The sequence below is a fragment of the Petromyzon marinus genome, chromosome 35, assembly GCF_048934315.1.
Source record: "Petromyzon marinus isolate PM22_M1 ecotype Great Lakes invasive population chromosome 35, UKy_Petmar_22M1.pri1.0, whole genome shotgun sequence".
NCBI lineage: Eukaryota > Metazoa > Chordata > Hyperoartia > Petromyzontiformes > Petromyzontidae > Petromyzon > Petromyzon marinus.
In genome coordinates, this window is record NC_133701.1 from 340,727 (window position 1) to 367,924 (window position 27,198).

The 27,198-nt window shown below is 45.5% G+C and overlaps 1 protein-coding gene across 4 annotated transcripts; it reads right to left on the reverse strand.

Moving 5' to 3' along the window:
* Nucleotides 1-436: 436 nt before the first annotated feature.
* SLC35A3 (solute carrier family 35 member A3) lies at nucleotides 437-25,569 on the reverse strand. Of its 4 annotated transcripts, none has more exons than XM_076071780.1 (8): nucleotides 24,432-25,569; nucleotides 13,348-13,549; nucleotides 12,459-12,613; nucleotides 11,784-11,906; nucleotides 7,755-7,926; nucleotides 7,429-7,547; nucleotides 5,404-5,537; nucleotides 437-4,562 (listed from the first exon to the last, which is right to left on the reverse strand). In XM_076071780.1, exons 1-8 carry the CDS (start codon nucleotides 24,591-24,593, stop codon nucleotides 4,472-4,474), a joined length of 1,158 nt encoding a protein of 385 aa, XP_075927895.1. In that variant the 5' UTR covers nucleotides 24,594-25,569; the 3' UTR covers nucleotides 437-4,471. The 4 variants fall into 4 exon arrangements, with proteins under 4 accessions (XP_075927895.1, XP_032821756.1, XP_075927897.1 ...); XM_032965865.2 differs by having other exon boundaries at nucleotides 13,348-13,552; nucleotides 24,432-25,566; XM_076071782.1 differs by lacking the exon at nucleotides 24,432-25,569 and adding an exon at nucleotides 18,912-19,079.
* Between the last annotated feature and the right edge of the window lie 1,629 nt (nucleotides 25,570-27,198).

Here is a 27,198-nt window from a genome sequence, read left to right on the forward strand (position 1 = left end):
GGTTCCAACTTCCTCATGCATTGTGGTCAGCTTTGATCAATCCACTGCTAAATGAAGCATTCCCAAGCTATACTCATTGTTTTTTTCGGTAAAGTCACGTATGTAGAAAATTATATTAAAATAATAAATCACGACGTTTTGAACGCAACACAAGCGATCATCATCAGGTGTAAAACAAAGTGAGGGAGCACATAGGAAGACATCACGTACATAGCACATAGAAAACGTTAAACTGTACGGAGGCAAATACAACAAGAAGATGAGAGACGAGAACTCAACAAACTTAAGAAAAATAACGTGATGCAAAACCAGTCGGCCAACAACACAGTTACACACTGACCTGCTTAACCACGAATTTCAGAAGACTGCTAAATTTCGCGTTCATCCTCTGGGTTGAACAAACCAGCATACACAGAGTAGAGTGAACAGCTCGCAATTTGGTTTTCTGTATGAAGATAGATCCAAGTTTATTTTTGAACAATATATTTTCCAATGAAACACAAAACCTCATTTACACCCATTCAAGCCTTATTCGAGCATCCGCATACTTAAATTATGCACTTTAAAATACCCACCAACCAGTTTTATACATTTCAATTTTTTTTTACAATTTTACAAAACACGTGTTCGCAACCCAGTATTATGCTCAGTCATACAACAGAGGCTGCATGATTATAGCAATTCACCAGCAGCACTACACACCAGTGCTTCGCACAACCCCTGCTGACCCAGTGACTTACAGTTGGGATGGTCACATGGCAGAAGCCCTCTGCAAAGGATAAGAGCCCATGTGCCCAGGCCTGAGATGCACTAACGTGGTCACCACTAGTGGATCAGTGTGCTGTGGCCCATGGATCAACACGAGATGGTGGAGGTTTGTCTAAAGTTGCATCTCGCCTGTTTTACAAATTACTCGATAGTTTATTTTAGACTTGATTACATTGAGGCTTTTTAAATGTAAACAATATTCATCAAATTTGAAGCACTGATATAGATTGATAGCAATTGTCTTATGGAAACTTTATATTCGTAATGCAGCCGTGTGGCTCGGCATTAGAGCGGGCTCACGATCAAACGGTTTGGAGTTCAAATCCTGATTTGGGGGTTTTGGCCCATCATGCTGGGGTCAATCAAATAAAACCACTTAAGTCATCAGTGGTTGTAATATGCATGGACTCGCCCCCATCATAGGAAGGTGGAATGTATACCTTTGGCTCAGGGCTCTAAATTGGAGATGCATACTGTCCCAATGCTCATTTGAGTACGGAATCACTTTTACATTCATACAAGGCGTAGTCTGCCATGGGATGAGTAACGTTGAGCATGTGGTGTATGGTACTGCCGCATAAGATCACACAAGACCTCCCTTCTCAATTACACAAGCACTGAAACACAATTTAGATCAGACCCACGATTCAACACAACCCCTTTAAATGTAGCAAGGTTCAAAAGTAGCGTGTGTATAAAACTAATGTAAGGCACACTTCACAGGTCCTGCCCAGCCACACAAGACCCTCTTGTCCATCTCACCCACACAGGATGAGCATCAGTGGGTATCCATCAGCCCATAACGTCCACAACAGGCAGAGGGGCTGACAGGGGAATGCACCTTTAAACCACTGCCACTGTAAACAAATATTCCTGTTATGGCAATTCATGACAAAACCAGTGCACTGATCAGGATATTAAACTGTTGGAAAGATAATTCACAATGATTTCCATTGTTCATATATTAGCAGGCGTAAGTAGCATACGAGCCAGGGTGCCCAAACACTTAAATGAGCTCGGTTCACCAAAACTGAAGATATCCGAAACCTTTCCTGAGCAGGTGTTACTGACACGGGCAATCTGAACTTGCACTCTGGTTGTAACTTCCACTTTCACTACGTGGAGCATTAATATCGCACTCCAGACTCAGCGCCGCAAAGAATAGGAGTTCACCCCCCCCCCCCCCACCATGCTCACTGGGGTCAGCGCGGCGATGCGACCCCGGCTGCCCGCTGTGGCGTAATCTCCCCGAGGACCCCTCAGCGTCGCCTCGCGTCACCGCTCCCACAGCTCCCACAGCTCCAGCCGGCGGTCGCACAGCACGTGGTCACGGTTAACAGCTGGAGCGTTGCCCGCACACGGATATTAAAATTTTAGTTTTCACCAAACGCTGTGGGAAGACTCGGAAGCAAGTGCAATAAATGTGTAGAATCCAATCACCACTGGCTGGATGGAGGACACAGCTGGAAGCTGATTTACACTGCAATGTGCATTTACTGCATTAGTTCGGGGATGAGAAACACGTGTGACATGGGCCTCAAAACAAGATTAAGAAATTGCAAAAAAATATCTCCCAACCACCAAGTTCAAGGATGATAACGTATTCCTTCACAACACACCATGGGTTAAACACACGCACAGGAACAATGTCCAGTGGTCGAACTGTGCCGGTATTTTCCGGTAGGCCACACTTCTCACAATGCCCTGACGATGCTGGGAGAACACACATGCACACTATGTGTCAATCACACGTATGACCTAAACATGTTTGCACATACTGGTGCATTACCACGATTGTATAAAGCATCCGAAAATGTATATCACTGTGGCATAAACACGGGTACTGCGAACCCACTTCCGATAGACTGTATCCACTTCCTATCTCAACATTTATTCTTCTAGGCCCAAGTCCGTGGTCTCAACCCCCATCCCCATTGTTCATATCTTGTAATTTACTGTTTAATTATCGTTAACTCTGCCAGATCAACTCTGGCGGTAACAATGTGCCCATGTTCTTGCGATGTCACAGCTGTAACTTCCACTTGACACGGCTGTGGGACTCGTAGGCGCTTTTGGGTTTCGCTGAGAGCCACCAAGTTACTAAGCTGAGGTGCGGGGAGGAAGATCGCTATTGCACAAACGCACAGCCAGCTCCACAGCTGAAAAGCACCATTCTCCATCACACTGATCACGTGCAAGCAACACATTTTTTGGCTAAGCTGACTTAGGAGAGGCCCAGACTTGTACATCTTAGACACTAGGAGTCCACAAAAATTCGTCACTCTTGCATGGAAATTGGTGAACTGGCTTTGTAATGACAATTATTGTGAACTTTTCTTTTACAAGTTGTGCAAGTTCACACTTTGGATTTGGGGACGTCATCATAACACAATGGCATACTCTTGCTAAACTATGATCTCACATGGTCTTTAACATCGACTTTACAGCAGATACATTGCGCTTTGGTAATTCCCGGCATGGCTCGGTGTGCAGCTGTGGGAACGGAACATGTGGTCGGTGCGGACTGGGTCCTGGGCCTGGCCAAACGAGGCTCTCACTCTGCGTGTGTGCGTGCGTGCCAGTGCGTGTGTTTGTGGGGAGCGGTGTGCTCCAAACCCAGTGCGCTCCGAACCCGGCCTCAAACGAGTACCTGGTGCATTGTGTAAACATCGCCACTCGGGAGAAAAGGCTGATGGGTGTAGTGCTGGCCACCCTCCCCCTCGTGTGCCATGCTGGTCTGCATAGAGCTCACTATGTATATTTATTGAACTTCTTTCGCACCATATGGAGCCAACCGTGTTAATTGGAGGTGCAGAAGGACAACAAACTAAACACAAAAAGCAGTTCTAAAGAAATTAGTTTTCAATCAAGATTTGAAAGTGGATAGCTCCAGTGGCTTCCTAATATCGGAAGGAAGAGCGTTCCATACGGCCTCAGAAGCGCATCTGAAAGCGTGCGATGCGGTGACCGTCTTTGTTTGATGGCGAGCCAAAAGCCGCTACGAGGATGACCGGAGTCCACGTGATGGTTTTTGCTTCTTGACACGAACAACACTTGCCCCAAGAGTTTGTTAAAGGCTATATGGGGGATCTTTGTCTTTGTATGTCTGTAGAGGTGCATTAACTTATAGTATCGCTTATGATTGCACATACAAACACACAAGTACACAGGATGTATGCCAACACTTGGCATTGATAATATGTTGGGAATGGGATATTAAACACAATGAATGATTGGAAATAATTAAAATATAGTTTTACAGAACGATGCTCTGTTAAGATTTGGCTGTGAGATACTCCTGCTATTACAGTGGCGTGACATCTCAATGACCCCGGTCACCAAAAGTTTTGAACGCGAATCGTTTATAAATACACGCGCGCACACGCACGCACGCACACACAAATGTACACGACGAATACCAGCACCGCTCAGCCATCTACACTGCTTCACCACTTGATGGGCCGACGTCAGCAACACTGGCGCGCCACAGAATGATCAGCCGACGCGACGCGGCGGTCACCGATCACAAGGTCAGCTCTGGGCTGGGGACTGCGTGGCTCGGCAGGAGGAGACATCGGGCGCACGTCGCCACGTCACGATGGACCGTCCCGCGATGCCACGGCGCTGCCCCGTGCCCTGCCGCTGGGAGAGACGTTCGCCTCACCGAGGCCTTCCCGAACGCAAGGAGGAGGCAGTGGCGTCGTCAGATCTTCATGGGGACTGGCAGCGCCTTGGGCTCATACCCGTAGAGAAAGGTGGCCAGGATGACGAGCGTGGCTCCTACAAAAAACACGCTACAAAGACACACGCGCGTGGATACACACGGTCTCATTCCATTCCCAACTCAGAAGCCTTTCTGCGTGGAGTTTGTATACTCTCCCACAATTCTGCAGACAGTGACTGAGTGTGTGGAGTTTGTATGTTCTCCCCCTGTTCTTCATGAGTTTCCTCCGGGTTCTCTAGTTTCCTCCCACAGCTACAAAAACAGTGTAAATGGTACTGGCCAAACATCCCAATGTTAAAAAAATACCAACATATGACTCAATTGGGATGACACACAGCAACACTGATAAAGAGTCTAGAGACTCGGTGAGGCTTACCTGGGTCAACAAACATAAAACATAATTACACCACACGGGAATATATACACACACACATACACACAATAATATAAACTTACAAAAAACAAAGATCCACCGTATAGCCTTAACAGACTTTTGGAGCAAGTGCTGTTAGCACGCACCCATGAAGGCCCGGCAATGCGCACGAGGGGGTGAGTAGCCAGCACCACCCCTGGCCGCCTTTGTCTCCCTAGTGGTAATGTTTACACATTGCACCAGGTACTCATCTGAGGCTGAGTCTACCTAGGGGAGGCCCAGGACTGGTTAAGATAATCGTGACTGGTATTGGCCGCGAGTGGCAATCAAACTTGAGTCATCGGGATCATAGCACAATGTGCTAATGGCAACCCGACCGCTCTCCACTCACAATCACAGACAGACACATGCAGCACCCAGAGTGTACCGCGCACAAAGCCACAGAGATGGGCCTGCTCGCCGCTGTGACGGTGTCCCTGCCGAGTGGCTACGGGGCAGGAGACCCCCGTCTTTTGAACACCGCAGCCAGCATCAGCACCTGGTTGGAATGAAGTCCTGCAGCCACATGTAGGAGATGAAGGAGGACAGGATGATGGAGAAGGACGCGGCAAAGCCCTTCAGGATGTTGTCGGCGTACTTGATGACGGCCGCCACCACGAGCCCTCCCACGGCCTGGGAGCACATCGACACGGCGCTCGTTAGCACAGACCCAGCGGCGGCGATGATAATGATGATGGGTGAAACGCGAGCTGGTGCCAGCCCCTGCTATGGAGGGTGAACATTGTCCAAACTACAATGGATACTGCACTGCACAGGCAATCTGGAGTCTCCAGTAGGAGGGATGCTGCGCTGTCCACAAGGCAGCACAGTAGCAGCAGTTCTGTTTTCTGTAAAAACATTGCTGGTGACTTTATGAGTACAGAGACTCTGGATCACAATAGTCCATGAACATGTGCACATATTTTAGCTGCTGCTGTGCTGCTTTTCACAGGAAGCTGTTTACCAACCAATGTGACTTGGAACGCTGTCACATGGGAGTGAAGAAGACCAATGGAATGTCGTTCATATCCGATACAAAGTAAAATCCTCTAGTTAAAAACAGTTCCATCTTTATACCTTAACATTGTAAAATACAGGTTTGTTTCTGAATGGAATGTGGATCTAAAGTGTTGCTAGAGTATATGTATGCAACTGGTGCGTTGAAACGCGGAACTTGACACTGTCGACCCTGACCCTGGGCACACGGATCTGCGCACTCGCCGCCTCCTCCACCAAATGCTGATGCACGTGAAACACGCCGCCGTGCTTGCGCAGCAGCGCGAAGTGAGCAATAGGGCAAACACTCAGCATGAGGCCGGGCTCCAATCACTGAGCAAACTCCAGCCGGAAAATCTTGCAGTAGCCGGGGACGAGAGCCTCGGGCTAGAGACCCCAGCTGCCACGCAACCTTGTCAAGGGAGGAAACCTACCGGCTCAGCAAGTCTCTCTCTGCAGGTCGCCACGTGGCTCACGGGCTAAACCACCCAGAACACCGGGCCGGCACATTCACTCACACAATCGTCACGTTAGAGCTGCTCTGTCGCTTAATTATCATTGATGGAATTAGAGTCAAGTTGATTGAAGATCTAGCACTAACTAATACACTCCAGTCAAATCTTGACTTTTTTCCTGATGACGACCGCTTGTGTTGCGATCGAAATGTCGTAGTTTTTTGTTATTTTCTTTGAACCTATTTAAGTGACTTTACCGAAAGACCCAAAGAATATCACTCCAGTCACTTGCTCATTAGCAGTCAGTCACATTTGTATCACTATTTATATTGCTACTATACCATGGTTACCGTTGGTGTGAACTTAGCTCAGCGAATCCCCCACCAATGTTGAGGACTTAGTCTACCAGACAAATGGTTTTGTCTCATTCATACGGTGTTCAACCACCACCACCCTGCAGATTACAACAACTCACTCACCCAGTAGCCCACCTACTCACTTATTCACTCACCCAATCACCCAGCCACCCAATCACCCACTCACCACACTGCAGATCGCAACACTTTTCTTTCTGCTTCATCCCTCACACTGCTAGCTTCTGGAATTCCCTTCCATCTTTCTTCCCAAGCTCATATAATGACCTTGCTCAATTCAAGAAACGTGTTACACTCTTATCTAGAACTGTGATAGTGCTGGTTGTTACTGGGCAGTTGACGTGTTGGGCATTTGGGAATGCGCCCAGCAAATGTGTTTTTATAGCTGCATCAATCCGCAAGGATACGTTTGAATAGATCATTGGTAAGTCCTGCAAAGCAGTGCACCCCGCAAATTAGGGAACGTCCTTCACAAGGAGAGATCACAAAACTACTTTTGAGATTCCTTGAAGATATTGCAAACGTAGTTCTGTGATATCTCCTTCCACAGGGCTGATCTAACACTGGTGATGCCCTGCTCACGACGAGAGTTCTGAAAGCGTTCTTCATCTCGTGGCATGATGCCGATAGTAAAATTGTAATAAAACAGGAGACAGCCAAAAAGAATAGTATGTGAAGTGCGGGAGGGCGCAGACTTGCCTGCAGGATGACCACGACCCATGTGATGCTGTTGTATCCCTGCAGGAAGCCTTGCTGCCACACCTTGTCCCCATCATACACTATTACGCCAATCAGCCCAAACAGGGTCCCAAACAGCCCTGCACGACACATATAAGACACAAGCATGACGCACACAGAACACACATGACACACATGATACACATGCTACGTATGACACATACGAAACGTCGCTGCCTGCATTATTCTGCTGTTGTGCTGTTAAATATAACCATCGGTGCCAGCAGTGGCAGGGAGACGTGGCAGGGAGACGTGGCAGGGTGACGTGGCAGGGTGACGGTGCTCACCCAGCTGGATGTTGCGCACCCACACGGACTGGCGAGAGCCCTTGAGGATCTTCTCAAAGTAGACGCCAGCGAAGCCGCTGGAGACGCACGCGATGAGCACCGCGACGAGCCCCACGACCTGCGAACCCACGGAGAGCGACTGGCGGCCACTTGAAGCCGCATCGCTCGGCCACTGCAAAGAGAGAAACACTTCTCACTCTCATCTAGAGACAGCTCCTCGGTCGCCCACACAGACACCTCCTTGCCGTTATCTCCCACACTGAAGACAAAGACCCCGTGTGTGTAGCCAACGCAGGCTGTTGGGGTAAGTGCTGTTCGCGACCACCTATGAGTACCGGCACAACAAGTGAGGGGTGGTGCAGCAAGAACCATGTCCGGCCACCTTTTTCTCCCCAGTGCCGATGTTTACACACTGCATCAGGTATTAATTTAAGGCTGAGTCAACCAGGGAGAGGTCCAGGACCAGCTCAGATGTGTCACTGATGTTGGCCATGAGTTGGTCACCGGATTTGTAGTAGTGTGCTAACCGCTGTGCCATCCCACCACGCACCTCTCATCTGCCACACACCACATACAGTGAGGGAAAAAAGTATTTGATCCCCTGCTGATTTTGTACGTTTGCCCACTGACAAAGAAATGATCAGTCTATAATTTAATGGTAGGTTTATTTGAACAGTGAGAGACAGAATAACAACAAAAAAATCCAGAAAAACGCATGTCAAAAATGTTATGAATTGATTTGCATTTTAATGAGGGAAATAAGTATTTGACCCCTCTGCAAAACATGACTTAGTACTTGGTGGCAAAGCCCTTGTTGGCAATCACAGAGGTCAGACGTTTCTTGTAGTTGGCCACCAGGTTTGCACACATCTCAGGAGGGATTTTGTCCCACTCCTCTTTGCAGATCTTTTCCAAGTCATTAAGGTTTCGAGGCTGACGTTTGCCAACTCGAACCTTCAGCTCCCTCAACAGATTTTTCATGGGATTAAGGTCTGGAGACTGGCTAGGCCACTCCAGGACCTTAATGTGCTTCTTCTTGAGCCACTCCTTTGTTGCCTTGGCTGTGTCTTTTTGGTCATTGTCATGCTGGAATACCCATCCACGACCCATTTTCAATGCCCTGGCTCATGGAAGGAGGTTCTCACCCAAGATTTGACGGTACATGGCCCCGTCCATCGTCCCTTTGATGCGGTGGAGTTGTCCTGTCCCCTTAGCAGAAAAACACCCCCAAAGCATGTTTTCACCTCCATGTTTGACGGTGGGGATGGTGTTCTTGGGGTCATAGGCAGCATTCCTCCTCCTCCAAACACGGCGAGTTGAGTGGATGCCAAAGAGCTCCATTTTGGTCTGATCTGACCACAACACTTTCACCCAGTTGTCCTCTGAATCATTCAGATCTTCATTGGCAAACTTCAGACGGGCATGTATATGTGCTTTCTTGAGCAGGGGGACCCTTACGGGCGCTGCAGGATTTCAGTCCTTCACGGCGTAGTGTGTTACCAATTGTTTTCTTGGTGACTATGGTCCCAGCTGCCTTGAGATCATTGACAAGATCCTCCCGTGTAGTTCTGGGCTGATTCCTCACCATTCTCATGATCATTGCAACTCCACGAGGTGAGATCTTGCATGGAGCCCCAGGCCGAGAGAGATTGACAGTTTTTTTGTGTTTCTTCCATTTGCGAATAATCGCACCAACTGTTGTCACCTTCTCACCAAGCTGCTTGGCAATTATCTTGTAGCCCATTCCAGCCTTGTGTAGGTCTACAATCTTGTCCCTGACATCCTTGGAGAGCTCTTTGGTCTTGGCCATGGTGGAGAGTTTGGAATCTGATTGATTGCTTCTGTGGACATGTGTCTTTTATACAGGTAACAAGCTGAGATTAAGAGCACTCCCTTTAAGAGTGTGCTCCTAATCTCAGCTCGTTACCTGTATAAAAGACACCTGGGAGCCAGAAATCTTTCTGATTGAGAGGGGGTCAAATACTTATTTCCCTCATTAAAATGCAAATCAATTTATAACATTTTTGAAATGCGTTTTTCTGGATTTTGTTGTTGTTATTCTGTCTCTCACTGTTCAAATAAACCTACCATTAAAATTACAGACTGATCATTTCTTACTCTTTGGTTCTATTGGGTAAAGTCACGTAGGTGAAAATAAAATAACAAAAAATCACGACGTTTCGGCCACAACACAAGCGGCCTTCATCAGGTGAAGGGACGAGACTGTCTGGAGGACAGCGCTGGAGTGGAAGAAGCCACGCTTAGATCACGATCTTTAAGCTGTGTGAGAAGAAAAAGACCACGCGCCTTGACAAAGCAATTAACATATAATTTAGCATTGAAATGGCTCATTGAAATAGCTAAGTTAAAGTATACACATCCGCAGAGGTACCCCTTGACAAAGGAATTAGCGCTGAAGTGGAAGAAGCCACGCTTAGATCACGACCTTTAAGCTGTGTGAGAAGAAAAAGGCCAAGTGCCTTGACAAAGGAATTAGCATATAATTTAGCATTGAAATGGCTCATTGAAATAGCTAAGTTAAAGTATACACATCCGCAGAGGTACCCCTTGACAAAGGAATTAGCATCGAATTTAGCATTGAAATAGCTGAGTGATTAGCTTGTAACTGGTCACAGAAATAGCTATGTTAAAGTTAGAGCATATGCATTCACCGAGGCACCTAGTACTCATCAAACAGGATAATTTAGCGAAACACAACCACGCTCAGACATCGGACCTGTGTGCAAGCAAACAAGGTGTTCTGACAAAGAAATTAGCATAAAAATTAGCATTTGATTGGCAGATTTTAGGAAAGAGGTGGTGTACGTGCCGGTGGACTCGCAGTTTGGTGCGGGGGGGGGGAAAGGGGGGAGGGGGGAGTTTACCTATTGATGGTGTGAAAAGGGGGAATTTATACGAGCTGCAAAAGTTTGGGGTACCACTACTTGAAAAATATACTGTACCATTGAAATTAGTTTAATGTTTAGTTCGATTTAGAACATCTTTCCAATGGTTGCTTAATTTGAAACCATCCTCTCGGTTGAAATTGTGTCTGTGTTTGTAGATCTGAATTGTTTCATGAACAAATCTCTGATAAAAGCCCGTGGGTTTGCAAAGAACCTTGGTATCGGAGAAAATTATATCGTTATCCCCCACAGCGTTGTAACAGTGATCAGCCACGGCAGAAGAATTCGTTTTGCCGTGTTTAAAATCTGATTTGTGTTCCCGAATTCGGTCAGAGACATGTCGCTTTGTCTCACCGATGTAGCAATCACCGCAGGCACAACTCAATTTGTAAACCCCGGGGTACTGTAAATCAGGAATGACATCCTTCACTGATGCGATCAGATCACGCATTTTGTGTACTGTATTGAACCGGATCTGGATCTTGTGTTTGTTTAGAATTTTGGAAATCTTTTTAGTGACGCCTGCTATATATGGAAGTGTGATGGTTTTGACCGGAGTATCAAGTGGTTGTTTCTGTATGGAGGGAGAGACAGCCTGGCGGATGGTACGGTCAGAGTAACCATTCCTTTTGAAGGCCAGGTGTACATGTTTTAATTCACTGGTCAGGTGGTGTTGGTCTGAAATGCAATGAGCCCTATGGTATAAAGTTTTGATGAGAGAATTCTTTTGGGCTGGGTGGTGGTGGGAATCAGGTTTCAAGTAGGAATCTGTGTGGGTGGGTTTCCTGTAGACAGAATGCCCCAATGAGCCATCAGGTCTCCTCTCAAACAGAACATCTATTTTCACCTACGTGACTTTACCCAATAGAACCAAAGAGTATGGATCCTAGCAGTCACGAAAGCTTTAAATCTAGAATTGTTCATTTCTTTGTCAGTGGGCAAACGTACAAAAACAGCAGGAGATCAAATACTTTTTTCCCCTCACTGTACACACACGACCTTACTCAACATCAAACATGCAAGCTTTCAATGCAGTGTTTCTTCTTCAGTTTTTGTGGAATTGCCAGCGGTTCCATACAGATGAGCTCAATTGGCTGCTCAAGCAACATGCTGCGAGCGGTACCTGGACCAGCGCCACCCCCACCACGAGGATGAGCAGGGACAGCCACTTGTGGCCGCTCAGCTGCCGGTTGAGCATGAACACGGAGAAGAGCGCTGTGGTGAGGATCTTCAGCTGGTACGTCACCTGCTCGCCACGCGCAAGACAGTACTCACAAGACGTGCCAACATCCCACCACATGGCACGCGCAGCAGCACACCTCCACGCTAGTGTCACATGCTCAGTGGTAGTGTGTTCGTCACTTGTTGCAGAAGTTGGCGGTTCGAATCTGACGGGCCGCCCTGGTTATTACCGCGAGTGTATCAAACACCTTGCAGTCCACTTCACAGTGGAGATTAAAGATCCCCCGACGAAACGAGAAGCCCATTGTGTGCCGGGTGTCATGGCCCAAATTAGAAAAATTACACTGCAAATTACTAATTTGGGGTTACACGAAGTAACATTGCCCCCGAATGGCAAACTCTATCCATCTGTGAAACACAGCGCCTTCATGATGGCCCTGCGCTATAACAATGCCGCGAAAATCAAATCTACTAAATCATTCTATTAATATTACTATTCAATGAGCGCGGTTCACGCCGGCGTCACCATCCATCACCGTGCGAGCGCACTGAGCGCGAGACCGTGGGGACTGCGGGGGGGACTGCGGGGGGGACTGCGGGGGGGCCTGAGGAGCACCTGGTAGGTGGCGGCGTCCAGGTTGGAGAGCGCCACGTAGAGGAGGTTGTTCTGCAGTGTGTAGATGCCGGATGGCACGGCCAGCTTGAGCGTCTCCATGGGCTTCCCGATGATCTCCTCCCGCAGCACCAACAAGGCCGTGCGCCCGCTGCTGCCTACACAGCGCAGCTACGTGATGTCAGCACCGCAGTGCACGCACACCGTGTCTGTGCCGTGTATGTAGCGTACAGTGACCACTGTAACTAGAATCTGCACAAAATGTCCACACTAACTAGGCTTAAACATTCTTAGTTTCTAAGAACTGTTGTGATTTGTCAGATTAAGGGTGAAGCATGCCCGGGCTACAGCTCTGAATCTTGGAAATCACATTCAATAATGACTCTGGAAAAAAAACACAGGTTAGTTACACAACACATCAACAAAAGAAAAATGATGCCTACCATGTTCATCCACCCACAATTAACACAGATGCCACTTAGTGGAGATACAGCCCTGGCAGTTCCCATGATACACAAGCTCTGTTGGACAACACCGACTCATTCTGTTTGCAGCACTCATCTGGCGTCTGACACAAAGGGCTTCTCTCTACTGCTCTGCTCCCCACCCGCCCTGCTCCCGTTCTCCCAGCAGGGCCACTGCTGGCCTCGTCACCTGCAGCACGAGCGGCGATCTTAACGGCAGCAGCAGCCACTTGTTCTGGAGGCTCGGCTCAAGGTGACTCGCTCACCGGGAACGGGACTCGGAACATACGCCGCTCAGAATACGGCAGAATCTAAATCAGACGTCCGTGAACACGGGTGACGAGCCGAGCCAGCTGCCGGGCTTAGCGCAGCAGTCACTTCGGCGGTGACAAGGATGGCCGAGCGGGCGCCGCAAACGAGGACCCCACCGTGCTCGTAGCCGATGAGGAGGACGCAGGTGGCTATCTTGAGTAGCTCCGCGAGCACGACAGCCGTGGAGGCGAGGTAGCGCGGCCCGTCGAGCGGCAGCGTGCGCGAGTAGCGCATGATGAGCACCAGCCCCGTCGTCTGCAGCACCAGCACCCCCAGCGACAGGTGCTTCAGGCTCACCATTGCCTCCCCTCTTTCCGGCTGCTGGTACGGCGACACGGCACAGCGGCAATCAACCGTAAGCACGCAGACGACAACGGCAGCTGCCGTTCACCACGAGGTGGCTGTGATGTCACCGGAGTGCCAGGCTAGGTGCACTTTGAAGCAATTACGTGAAGTGTCAAAAGCTCTCTGGCAGAAAAAGGTCACGAGACATACCCACATGGTACTACTTGTCTGACTGATGACCGACAGATGCACCACCTGTGCTCTCCACTGTGCCAACTTTCTGCACTCTAGCCGCCCAATGCTAATAGAGACACACACACACAGCGGAGCTAGCCATATACATGCAGAAACACAACAATAATACTTCCTCTCTATAACCTAAATATAACTCACAACAACAATAAAAACACCACAAGGATTGGTGCTGAAGCACTTTTTTCCCACTTTATTTCAAAGTGAACGTTGGATGTATGTTGAACTTCTTTCGCACCGTATGTAGACGTGGCGGTGCGTGTGTGTGAACAGATTTAACTTCATTGGCAGTGGGTAAAGTTGACAACAGTTTTTGCACTACGACTCAGAAGGTTGAGGTTGGAGGAGGAAGCGTTTAGGAGTGGGGATAGAGACAGATTCAAGGAGTCGAAGAACAGGTTTATCAAGGGGGTGAGAGAGGCTAAACGACTGTACTCAGAGACTAAAACACAAGTTCTCTGCTAACGACTCTGCTTCTGTCTGGAGAGGGCTCAGACAGATCACCAACTACAAGCCCAGAGCCCCCCACACCACTAACGACTCCCGCCTGGCTAATGACCTGAACGAGTTCTCCTGCAGATTTAAAAGACAACTGGACTGTCCTGAACTACCCCTTCCCACCCAAGAGGCCCCATCCCCCGCCCATACTACAGAGATGACTCTCTCCGTTAAGGAGGGAGAAGTTAATAGACTTTTCAAGAGGCAGAACCCACGCAAAGCAGCCGGGCCAGACTCTGTCTCTCCAGCCACCCTCAGGCACTGTGCTGACCAGCTGTCTCCGGTGTTCATCAACATCTTTAACACCTCCCTGGAGACATGCCATGTACCAGGCTGTCTCAAGTCCTCCACCATCATCCCTGTGCCCAAAAAGCTAAGGCCAACATGACTAAATGATTATAGACCGGTCGCCCTTACCTCTGTGGTAATTAAGTCTTTTGAGCGCCTGGTTCTGGCACACCTCAAAGCCATCACAGACCCTCTCCTGGAACCCCTTCAGTTTGCCTACAGAGCCAACAGGTCTGTGGACGACGCAGTTAACATGGCCCTCCACTTCACCCTACAGCATCTGGACTCCCCAGCATCCTATGCCAGGATCCTGTTTGTGGACTTCAGCTCTGCCTTCAACTCCATCATCCCTGCCCTGCTTCAGGACAAGCTCTTCCAGCTGAACGTGCCCGACTCCACCAGCAGGTGGATCACAGACTTCCTGTCTGACAGGAAGCAGTGCGTTAAGCTGGGAACACAAGTCTCTCACTCCAGGTCCATCAGCACCGGAACTCCTCAGGGCTGCGTCCTTTCCCCACTGCTCTTCTCCCTGTACACCAACAGCTGCACCTCCAATCATCTGTCCGTCAAACTCTTGAAGTTTGCGGATGACACCACCGTCATTGGGCTGATCTCTGGTGAGGATGAGTCTGACTATAGGTGGGAAGCTGACAACCTGGTGACCTGGTCTAGCCAGAACAACTTAGAGCTAAATGCTCTAATGACAGTTGAGATGGTTGTGGACTTCAGGAAGAATACAGCCCCACTCACCCCCATCACCCTGTGCGACTCCTCAGTCAAAACTGTAGAGTGCTTTCGCTTCCTGGGCACAATTTTCTCCCGGGACCTCAAGTGGGAACTGAACATCAACTCCCTCATCAAGAGAGCTCAACAGAGGATGTACTTCCTACGGCAGCTGAAGAAATTCAACCTGCTAAAGACAATGATGGTGCACTTCTATACAGCAATCATTGAATCCATCCTCACCTCCTCCATAACCGTCTGGTACGCTGCTGCCACTGCCAAGGACAAGAGCAAACTGCAGCGTATCATCCACACTGCTGAGGTGATTGCCTGCAATCTACCAACCCTCGAGGACCTGCACACCTCGAGGACCATGAGGCGAGCGAGGAAGATTGTGGCCGATTCCTCCCACCCTGGACACTCTCTGTTCCAGCTACTCCCGTCCGGCAGAAGGCTGCGATCCATCAGGACCAAAACCTCAAGCCACAAAAACAGTTTCTTCCCATCTGCTGCTGGCCTCTTCAACAAGGGCTTACACTTTAACATTTTATCTACAAAATGACACCTTGCCATATTTACACTGTTACCCTATTTGTATTTTTTGTATTTTTAGATTGTATCTTATAGCTACTTTATATTAAATATTTATTCAAAATTTTACATACTTTAGCCCCTTAGGGATAGACTTTGTACCTTTAGTATAGTTTAGACTTGTATACCACTTATTTTAGATTTAAGTTTACTATATGTTGAATATATGCACCTTCCTGCCAAAGTAAATTCCTTGTCTGTGCGAACTTTCATGGCGAATAAAACCCCTTTCTTGAACATAACAGTAATACAGCTAAATTTGAATTACTTTATTGATTCTGCACAAACAACTTTATTGTCTGCAGCACCACTTTTAGCATTACATGACTAAATTCCATAACTTTATTTAAACAGTGTAGTGTTAGAAACTTTGGCACCACACAGTCACTTCCAACATTATCGTCTTTTCTGTATGATGCACCTTTTCCCCAGCGTCCATTTTATATTTGTTAACGCTACATTTACGCCCTTGTTCACGCTTTCCCAAGATGTAGCTTTACCAGAATTTTTTTTGTTAGGGTCATAGAACCCCCATGACGGACACAGACCAGTTAAGCCTTCATCCAGCAGTGGATTGAAAAAATGAGTGTGGAGGGCGAATCGTCGGATATTCAGATAACACCCAATACCATACAGAATAAGCTATGTACTGTAAACAGACAAAACGAAAGAGAATTTTGAACAAGGGCCTTCCTCAAGGCTTGGTACAAGCACCGTCATTATTTAACATAATATATGTGATCTGCCATGTACATGATCTGGCAGTACATATACGTAGATGACATAGCCCTTGCTGCACAGGGCATAAACATCTAGAACATTGCCAATACTCTTAAACGCTGATCTTAATAGCATATTTCATATATCACATGAAACACATCACATCACCGCATCACATTCCATACATCACATTTTACACCACATTAGCGCCTAACCTTCAAGCTCCAAATAAAACAGATTTGTGATAAGACAAATTCAAGAACCGCCCTGCGACAGAAACTTTCAGGAGCAACTTGGGGCGCTTCGGCGGTTAAACTGCGACCTGTCGCCCTCTCATCGATGATCTGCTCAGTGGCAGAGTCCCCTCCTCCACTCCAGCCTGGGCCCGGAGCTCCGACACAAAGCTACCAGTTGCAACATTCGATAACACGATGGGCATCCTGACCAGAACACGGCCACCGACACCAATCACCAGGCTCCCTGTTCTAGTGACCATGCTGCCACCAAATATCCATAGACACGCAAACTGCAAGGGAGTTTACCGTATTTTCCCGCATATAGCCCGCATACGCATATAACCCGCAGACACCCTGCAAACAATAGCGTTTTGTGTAAAACAAATTTCAGATAGCACGCACCTCCATATACCCCGCAGGGTCATGTTTTTCTTGTAAAAAGTGGTATACCCCGCGGGTTATATGCGGGAAAATACGGTACACGTTTTTTTGCCAACAGTAATCGACCCATCCACCACGACTTAAACAATGTACCTTACCACTGACTTAAGTCCTGATTCCCCTTCTGGGAACACGCTGTCACCATCATAGAATACCACCCAGATCCAGAAGAACGCTGCTAGCAAACAGCGGAACATCTCGGGCGTCCAGAACAAATTCCTCATTCGAGACCCAAACATCACATCTGCTGGCTTTGACATTCTTCGAAGACACTGGTGTAACCAACGACCGCATCAAAACATCAACAGACCGATGCACACATCTAATGTAGAAATAAAGACAAGCCAGAGAAGTGCAACTGTAGTCATGCAACTCAAACTACGGACCATACAGTAAACCACCATAGTTAGCAATCCTTCAATGAAGGATTGACAAAACTACACAAACTCTATCCTTAGGCCCTCTCATCGTGGCCAGCAGAACTCGATATTGCCATTTTGCTCGTGAACATATTGCCATGCTCAAGGATTGGATCGCTATGCATCTTTCACAGCTTAAGAGCATCCATTGATGTATGTCAGACTCATAACAATGGCTGACTTGACAGTTTAACTGCTATGGTTCATTTTTTTAAAATAATTTTATAACAATGGTTGACTTGACAGTTGAATTACAATGATTGACATTTATATTTAACAGAAAGGGCACCCACAAGGACAGATAATGTGCCGATGTAAATGACTGGACGTTAAGGAAGCGGTTCCATCTCACCAGTTTAGACTAAGGAATGCGCCCAGAGGTTACCAGAGTTTTTCTGCCTTCGTAAAAATGTCCCTTCTACAGTAACTTGGTCTCCTTAAAGCAGGAGAAAAAGTGCAAATCGTTTCCACAAAATCTGCAAGCGTTCCGTCAAGTTCTCGCCTTGCGTGCTGCCGTAAACACCTCGATGTTACTGTAGCTTCCTAAAACACATTTATTTGGCAAAACTATTAATGAGTTTTAAAACGTAAAAAATGAACGACACTTATGAAAATCTTTATCAGAATGTGTATTCAGACTGGGGGAATCCGGTGAGCTATGAAGCTCTTTTTCACAGACGTCCAAATGAAAAACGTGAACCGAAAACCCGGTTAGTGTAAATACCTGTTTTTAGAATATAATTCTGTTTAACACACATTTCATGGTTAGTGGGCGATCAATGAAGCGTTTATAACACGGCAGTAAAAGAGGTGCTGTACTCCCGTCTATGATGAAATGACTTTTAGTTCATAAACCACGCGCGGCGCGGAGACTACCTCAAGATTGAACGTCGCTCGCGATGGGCGAGCTCAGCGCGAGCGACTTTCAATCTTGAAATTCTGGTTTTGGGATTTTTTTTCAGCCACAGTATTTCAATGGCAGTCTGTGGACCACACGAATGTGAACGCTGCTACTTTTTTCACGAGTTGACGTCAGTTCACACTTCCTCAATCGACACGTTGGGATTTTGTCGCTGTAGCTTTGGAGTTAGTAACTAAAACGCTTTCTATTGTACCCGAACGCATAATCACACGCAGTGAAACCACAACACATCACCATTATGTTCGCTGCGGTGACACAATTCACACCCATAAAACTCGAGCCGAAGAAGCGGATCGACACATTACCTCCTTGGCATTGCTGCTGTCCTCACCCTTTTCCGACTTTTGTTCCCCCATGGGGCTGAGCGCACGAGTGCGAGGCGACAGAATCACGCACGGATCGGTGACCTCCTCTGCGCAGCCCCCCCAAGCCTCGCGCTCTGCACCCGCCACGGGCTCGACCCGCGCGTCATTTCACGGCCAAGGCGACGTCCCTCCTCCCCCCCCCCCCCACGAACTCGAGGCACGGTCACCTGCGTCAGGCGCTCTTTGTCACCGGGCAGACAAAGCGAAGCAGGCCACGACCCAAACTCCACGCAGCAGCTATCAGATTTCCTTTCTGTAAGCAACACATTAGTTCAGCAGTTTTTTTTCTTCTTGCTGTGGTTTGTCCCACCTGATGACGACCGCTTGTGTTGCGATCGAAACGTCGTCAACTATTATTATTTTTCTTCTTCTACCTACGTGGCTTTACCGAAAGAACCAAAGATAATGGATTGCTGCAGTCGCGAAAGCTTCAAATCAAGACCGCCCTAAGTTGTTTGATTCTTCAAAGGAATCGCGGCCTCTAATTGTGTACGTGAAAGGGGTTGCGCAGAGAAACGAAGTTTCAACGACACTGCACAGCGGTGTAAGGCAGCGGATCAGATGCGGAGGCCCCTTGTGTTGCTTCTCACATTTTAAAGTAACACCGTCACCAACACAGCGGAATTGCTGAATATTTTTACTTTGCAATACAAATTTAATAACACTGAACAAATGAAAACCTCGAAAGCAATCTCCATCCTAGTATAAGAAGTGTTACAGTATTGAAGAATGTGTTTGAAACGGCACAAATTAGCACCATGTACAAAACCATTCTTGGTGACTTCTCATTTCGAACTTTGCTGTGGCTTCGTGAAAGCAGAAGTTAATGTGGCACACTCTTCAGCGTCCATGGCAGCTACCCAGCAACCATCTCTTTCAGCTTAATGAAGGAATAGTGACCCTACAACCTAACATTGATTCCTGAAAGATGATTCAGAATTGATCCCAATCAGCAGCTCCCTGCCACATGTTATACGTACAGACCCCAGCCCTTCAGCTCCCAATGGCTGTCCCATCAGCAGCTGTGCCATTCACGAAAATTGTAAAAAAAAATGTAACTATGAGCTTCAGTAGAGTTCAATTTGTTCACAGCAGTTGTACTAATACCATTATTACAGAGTTAAAAATAATTCAACCCAAAGAATAGGCTCAGTAGAAATACAATGTAGCAGCTAATGAGAGCTCGGGGTTTGGCTCGCATGGCTGGGTGGGACTCTCGTGGTTTTGATTCACAGTTCCCGTGCTGTGTCTGAGGTGCACAATGGACAGTCTCGCACAGCTGTTCACCGCCTTGCTCAGACTACTGACATCTCTGTCGCCTTGTGTCAATTACGTTTAGGAGGGTGCACAGTACGGATGTGGTCCCGAGTCTCGGATCAATCTGCTAAATATTTAATGATTTAAAAAATACTTAAAACTTTCGTGACTGCAGGAATTCATGTTCTTGGTTCTTTCGGTCTCTTTCAGCTTAATGAAGGAAAAGTGACCCTACAACCTAACATTGATTCGTGAAAGATGATTCAGAATTGATCCCGATCAGCAGCTCCCTGCCACATGTTATGGGTACAGACCCCAGATAGAAAAGAAAATAACAGATAATAAAATAAAACAATACATTGAAAATAAAAAAAAACCCACTTTTAATTTTACATTTTTCAAAATATTTATTTCATTTTATGATGTTATTTTTATTTTATTTTATATCTACGTGACTGTACCGAAAGAACCAAGAATATGAGAAAAAATGGTTTCAGATTGATCCAAAATTTGTCACATGGCCCATCACTTTTGTTAACTTGAATTATTAAAAACTATCCGAAAACCTTAAAACATGAACTTGTCCTTTAAAAAAAAAAAATCTGAAAATAATAATCCGAAATGCATCCCAAGTATATTGATAAAATAACTTCCGAAGTAGTAATGATAAGAATCCAATAGATGTGAATGAGCAGAATTTTTCCTTAAGCTCACGAAACCTATTCACCCACAATTGAAATGGCTGGCGATGATCTCTCTGTGACAGCCCAAGGCAAGAACTTCCACCACATTAAGAAACCTATCAACTCGCTACGATAAATACAAACTACGAGCCAACCTTATTAAGATGCTGCCATAAACTGTGCAAGAGTACCTCTGCTACATACCCTAGTATAGCCTCTACCTGCTATACTGTATACAGTACTGTACTCTAAAGCTGTGATATAGACTCTACGATAGTCCCTCTGCTATACAACGTAGTGTAGACTGTCCTATAGACTGTAGTGTAGACTGTAGCGTAAACTGTCCTATAGACTGTAGTGTAGACTGTAGTGTAGACTGTAGTGTAGACTGTAGAGCAGATTGTAGCGTAGACTGTAGTGTAGACTGTAGTGTAGACTGTCCTATAGACTGTAGTGTAGACTGTAGTGTAGACTGTAGAGTAGATTGTAGTGTAGACTGTAGTGTAGACTGTCCTATAGACTATAGTGTAGACTGTAGTGTAGACTGTCCTATAGACTGCAGTGTAGACTGTAGTGTAGACTGTCCTATAGACTGTAGTATAGACTGTAGTTTAGACTGTAGAGTAGACTGTAGTGTAGACTGTAGAGTAGACTGTAGAGTAGATTGTAGTGTAGACTGTAGTGTAGACTGTAGTATAGACTGTAGTATAGACTGTAGAGTAGATTGTAGTGTAGACTGTAGTATAGACTGTAGAGTAGATTGTAGTGTAGACTGTAGTATAGACTGTAGAGTAGATTGTAGTGTATACTGTAGTATAGACTGTAGTGTAGACTGTAGTGTAGACTGTAGAGTAGATTGTAGTGTAGACTGTAGAGTAGATTGTAGTGTAGACTGTAGTGTAGACTGTAGTATAGACTGTAGTGTAGACTGTAGAGTAGATTGTAGCGTAGACTGTAGTGTAGACTGTAGTATAGACTGTAGTGTAGACTGTAGAGTAGATTGTAGTGTAGACTGTAGTATAGACTGTAGTGTAGACTGTAGAGTAGATTGTAGCGTAGACTGTAGTGTAGACTGTAGTATAGACTGTAGTGTAGACTGTAGAGTAGATTGTAGTGTAGACTGTAGTATAGACTGTAGTGTAGACTGTAGAGTAGATTGTAGCGTAGACTGTAGTGTAGACTGTAGTATAGACTGTAGTGTAGACTGTAGAGTAGATTGTAGTGTAGACTGTAGTGTAGACTGTAGTGTAGACTGTAGAGTAGATTGTAGAGTAGATTGTAGCGTAGACTGTAGTGTAGACTGTAGTATAGACTGTAGTGTAGACTGTAGAGTAGATTGTAGTGTAGACTGTAGTATAGACTGTAGTGTAGACTGTAGACTGTAGTGTAGACTGTAGACTTTAGTGTAGACTGTAATGTAGACTGTAGAGTAGACTGTAGTGTAGACTGTAGTATAGACTGTAGTGTAGACTGTAGAGTAGATTGTAGTGTAGACTGTAGTATAGACTGTAGTGTAGACTGTAGTGTAGACTGTAGTGTAGACTGTAGTGTAGACTGTAGAGTAGATTGTAGTGTAGACTGTAGTGTAGACTGTAGTATAGACTGTAGAGTAGATTGTAGCGTAGACTGTAGTGTAGACTGTAGTATAGACTGTAGTGTAGACTGTAGAGTAGATTGTAGTGTAGACTGTAGTATAGACTGTAGTGTAGACTGTAGTGTAGACTGTAGACTGTAATGTAGACTGTAGAGTAGATTGTAGTGTAGACTGTAGTGTAGACTGTAGTGTAGACTGTAGAGTAGATTGTAGTGTAGACTGTAGTATAGACTGTAGTATAGACTGTAGTGTAGACTGTAGTGTAGGCTGTAGAGTAGATTGCAGTGTAGACTGTAGTGTAGACTGTAGAGTAGATTGTAGTGTAGACTGTAGTATAGACTGTAGAGTAGATTGTAGTGTAGACTGTAGTATAGACTGTAGTGTAGACTGTAGTGTAGACTGTAGACTGTAGAGTAGATTGTAGTGTAGACTGTAGTATAGACTGTAGTGTAGACTGTAGACTGTAGTGTAGACTGTAGTGTAGACTGTAGACTGTAGTGTAGACTGTAGAGTAGATTGTAGTGTAGACTGTAGTATAGACTGTAGTGTAGACTGTAGTGTAGACTGTAGAGTAGATTGTAGTGTAGACTGTAGACTGTAGTGTAGACTGTAGTATAGACTGTAGTGTAGACTGTAGAGTAGATTGTAGATTGTAGTATATACTGTAGTATAGACTGTAGTGTAGACTGTAGTGTAGACTGTAGACTGTAGTGTAGACTGTAGTGTAGACTGTAGACTGTAGTGTAGACTGTAGTGTAGACTGTAGACTGTAGTGTAGACTGTAGAGTAGATTGTAGTGTAGACTGTAGTATAGACTGTAGTATAGACTGTAGTGTAGACTGTAGAGTAGATTGTAGTGTAGACTGTAGTGTAGACTGTAGTATAGACTGTAGTGTAGACTGTAGAGTAGATTGTAGATTGTAGTATATACTGTAGTATAGACTGTAGTGTAGACTGTAGTGTAGACTGTAGAGTAGATTGTAGTGTAGACTGTAGTGTAGACTGTAGTGTAGACTGTAGAGTAGATTGTAGTGTAGACTGTAGTATAGACTGTAGAGTAGATTGTAGTGTAGACTGTAGTATAGACTGTAGTATAGACTGTAGTGTAGACTGTAGATTGTAGTGTAGACTGTAGTGTAGACTGTAGTGTAGACTGTAGAGTAGATTGTAGTGTAGACTGTAGTATAGACTGTAGAGTAGATTGTAGTGTAGATTGTAGTATAGACTGTAGTATAGACTGTAGTGTAGACTGTAGATTGTAGTGTAGACTGTAGTGTAGACTGTAGAGTAGACGGTAGTGTAGACTGTAGAGTAGGTTGTAGTGTAGATTGTAGTATATACTGTAGTATAGACTGTAGTGTAGACTGTAGTGTAGACTGTAGAGTAGATTGTAGTGTAGACTGTAGTATAGACTGTAGAGTAGATTGTAGTGTAGACTGTAGTATAGACTGTAGTATAGACTGTAGTGTAGACTGTAGATTGTAGTGTAGACTGTAGTGTAGACTGTAGAGTAGACTGTAGTGTAGACTGTAGAGTAGATTGTAGTGTAGACTGTAGTGTAGACTGTAGTGTAGATTGTAGTGTAGACTGTAGTATAGACTGTAGTGTAGACTGTAGTGTAGACTGTAGATTGTAGTATAGACTGTAGAGTAGATTGTAGTATAGACTGTAGAGTAGACTGTAGTGTAGACTGTAGTATAGACTGTAGTGTAGACTGTATAGTAGATTGTAGTATAGACTGTAGTATAGACTGTAGTGTAGACTGTAGTGTAGACTGTAGAGTAGATTGTAGTGTAGACTGTAGTATAGACTGTAGAGTAGATTGTAGTGTATACTGTAGTATAGACTGTAGTGTAGATTGTAGTGTAGATTGTAGTGTAGATTGTAGTGTAGACTGTAGAGTAGACTGTAGACCGTCGCCCTCACCTCTATGGTTGCTGTGGACCCAGGTCGGCTCTTGCCACTGAATGGGGAGCCCTGCGGGTCCGTGCGCTCGCGTCCGGGTGTTTTGGTACCGGGTTCTTTAGTTCCATGCTCAGCTTGCGTGGATTGGCTGCCTTGCGTCACGTGACTGCGTGCACGTGACATACCCACCGGCTACGAGCAGAAAACCTCAAGGCCTCTCGTCAGCTACTGGTTACATTTCATACAGCACATAAGCATATTACATCTCATGTAGCACATTACATCTCATACAGCACATAAGCAGTTTGCGTCTCATGTAGCAGATTACATCTCATACAGCACATAAGCAGTTTGCGTCTCATGTAGCAGATTACATCTCATACAGCACATAAGCACATTACATCTCACGTAGCACATTACATCTCATACAGCACATAAGCATATTACATCTCATGTAGCACATTACATCTCATGTAGCACATTACATCTCATACAGCACATAAGCACATGACATCTCATACAGCACATGAACACATTACATCTCATACAGCACATAAGCACATTACATATCATACAGCACATGAGCACATTACATCTCATACATCACTTTAGCACATTACATCTTATACACACAATGAGCACATTACATGTCATAAGATCACAGCACGTTACATGTCATACATACAATCAGCACATATTTCATGTCAAAATAGCACATCACATTTCGTATTTCACATTAAACATCGCATTACCGCATCGCATTCCATACATCACATTTAAAAAAATAGATTTGTGAGAAGACAAATTAAAGAACCGCCCTGCGACAGAAACTTGCAGGAGCGACTTGGGGCGCTTCGGCGGTTAAACTGCGACCTGCCGACCTCTCATCGACGATCTACTCAGTGGCAGAGGCCCCTACTCCACTCCAGCCTGGGCCCGGAGCTACGACACAAAGCTACCAGTTGCAACATTCGATAACACGATGGACATCCTGACCAGAACACGGACACCGACACCAATCACCAGGCTCCCTGTTCTAGTGACCATGCTGCCACCAAATATCCATAGACACGCAAACTGCAAGGGAGTTTACACGTTGTCTTGCCAACGACAACCAGCCACCCATCCAAAATGTTCCTCACCGCTGACTCAAGCCCCGATCCCCCGTTTCGGATCACCCTGTCACCCAGATCCATCAAGAACAACGCTGACGTCCAGAACAAACGCCTCATTTGTGACCCAAACATCGCACCTGCTGGCTTTGACATTCCTTGAAGACACTGGTGTGTCCATCAACCGCATCAAAACATCAACACGCTGATGCGCACATCTTCTTCATGTGTGGGGAATTAAAGCCACAGTAAAGCGATTGTGCTCATGCAACCCAAACTATGGGCCATATCATAAACCCACAGATACATATACTGTTTAGATCTCTATACATTTTTACTTAAAACTTTTGTGACTGCAGGAATTCATATTCTATGGTTCTTTCGGTAAAGTCACGTAACTTTACTGAAAGAACCATTGAATATAGATCTATATACATAGAGATACATGCAACCTAAACTATAGGCCACATTGTAAACCATTGTAGCCTGCGTTCATTCAATGGAGGAACATCAAAACGACACGAGCTCTTCTTCTTTGGTTCTTTCGGTAAAGTCACGTAGAATGAGAATAAAATAATAAATTGAAAAAATAAAATAACACAATAATATTCTCACGACGTTTCGGCCACAACACAAGCGGCCTTCATCGAGCTCTCTGCTATATCACTCTCGTGGTGTCTAGCAGACATTGGGATTTCGCTCCTGAACATATTGCCATCATACGCACTACTAGAATAGAACCTGATTGAACAGAATAGTTCCCTTGAGTGTGGATTGTGCTCGCAAGTTTACTTGCACTCCAGTCTCAGGGCGTCCCATTTCAAATAAATCCATGACCGGGGAACGAGACGTATCTCTGTTGATGGCCCTGGGCTATCGCCCGAAACTTGTCAGGAGGCAGTCTCGATGAGGGATATATGTGGGTAACACTATCATCATCTTTATGTCCATCTCATTGTCATCAACTAAACAGACTATGCCTCCTATCCAAATCTGTCCCAAAAAAAGTGTGCGTGGTCTATGTATGGGACCACTTTTTGCCGGTATCAAAATGATGAAACAATAATAGGCTTTTTAACACGTAGGCTTTCGCGATCAATCTTATTCATAATAAAGGTTTTTTTGGTATTCTTAGCTCTTTCGGTAAAGTCACGTTGAAGGGAAACAATAAAATAATAAAATATATATATAAAACAATAATTCTCATGACGTTTCGACCATAACGCAAATGGTCATCATCAGGTGTGAAAACCAACGGCAATAAACATTTGAAAGAAGTGGCGGTTCGCATTTATTTATTTTTCTAAGCGGTGGATGTATTTATTTATTTATATTAAAACCCGTTTTTATAAATAAATACGAACACCGTTTAGAAATAAATAAATGCGAACCGCCACTTCTTTCAAATGTTTCTTGCCGTTGGTTTTCACACCTGATGATGACCGTTTGTGTTATGGTCGAAACGTCGTGAGAATTATTGTTTTATATATATATTTTATTATTCATAATAAAGGTTTTTGGGTTAGATCGCGTTTATTTATAAATGTGTCGTAACCCTCCACCACCCGACACGGCCAATCAGCAAAAAAAGTGTCACGTTGACAAAAGACAAATAATTCACTACTTCAGCCCACCGGTGTGTTGAAGAGTTAATCCACATTTACAGTTTGAGTACG

Excerpts from the sequence above, each read along its gene's own strand:
- SLC35A3 (XM_032965865.2), bottom strand. The coding sequence starts at position 24,593 with ATGTCACGTGCACGCAGTCACGTGACGCAAGGCAGCCAATCCACGCAA. Across the intron at positions 7,548-7,754 it reads GGTGCGCAACATCCAGCTGG|GGCTGTTTGGGACCCTGTTT; the intron begins GTGAGCACCGTC and ends TGTGTCGTGCAG. Across the intron at positions 4,563-5,403 it reads CAGGACTTCATTCCAACCAG|CGTGTTTTTTGTAGGAGCCA; the intron begins GTGCTGATGCTG and ends GTGTCTTTGTAG.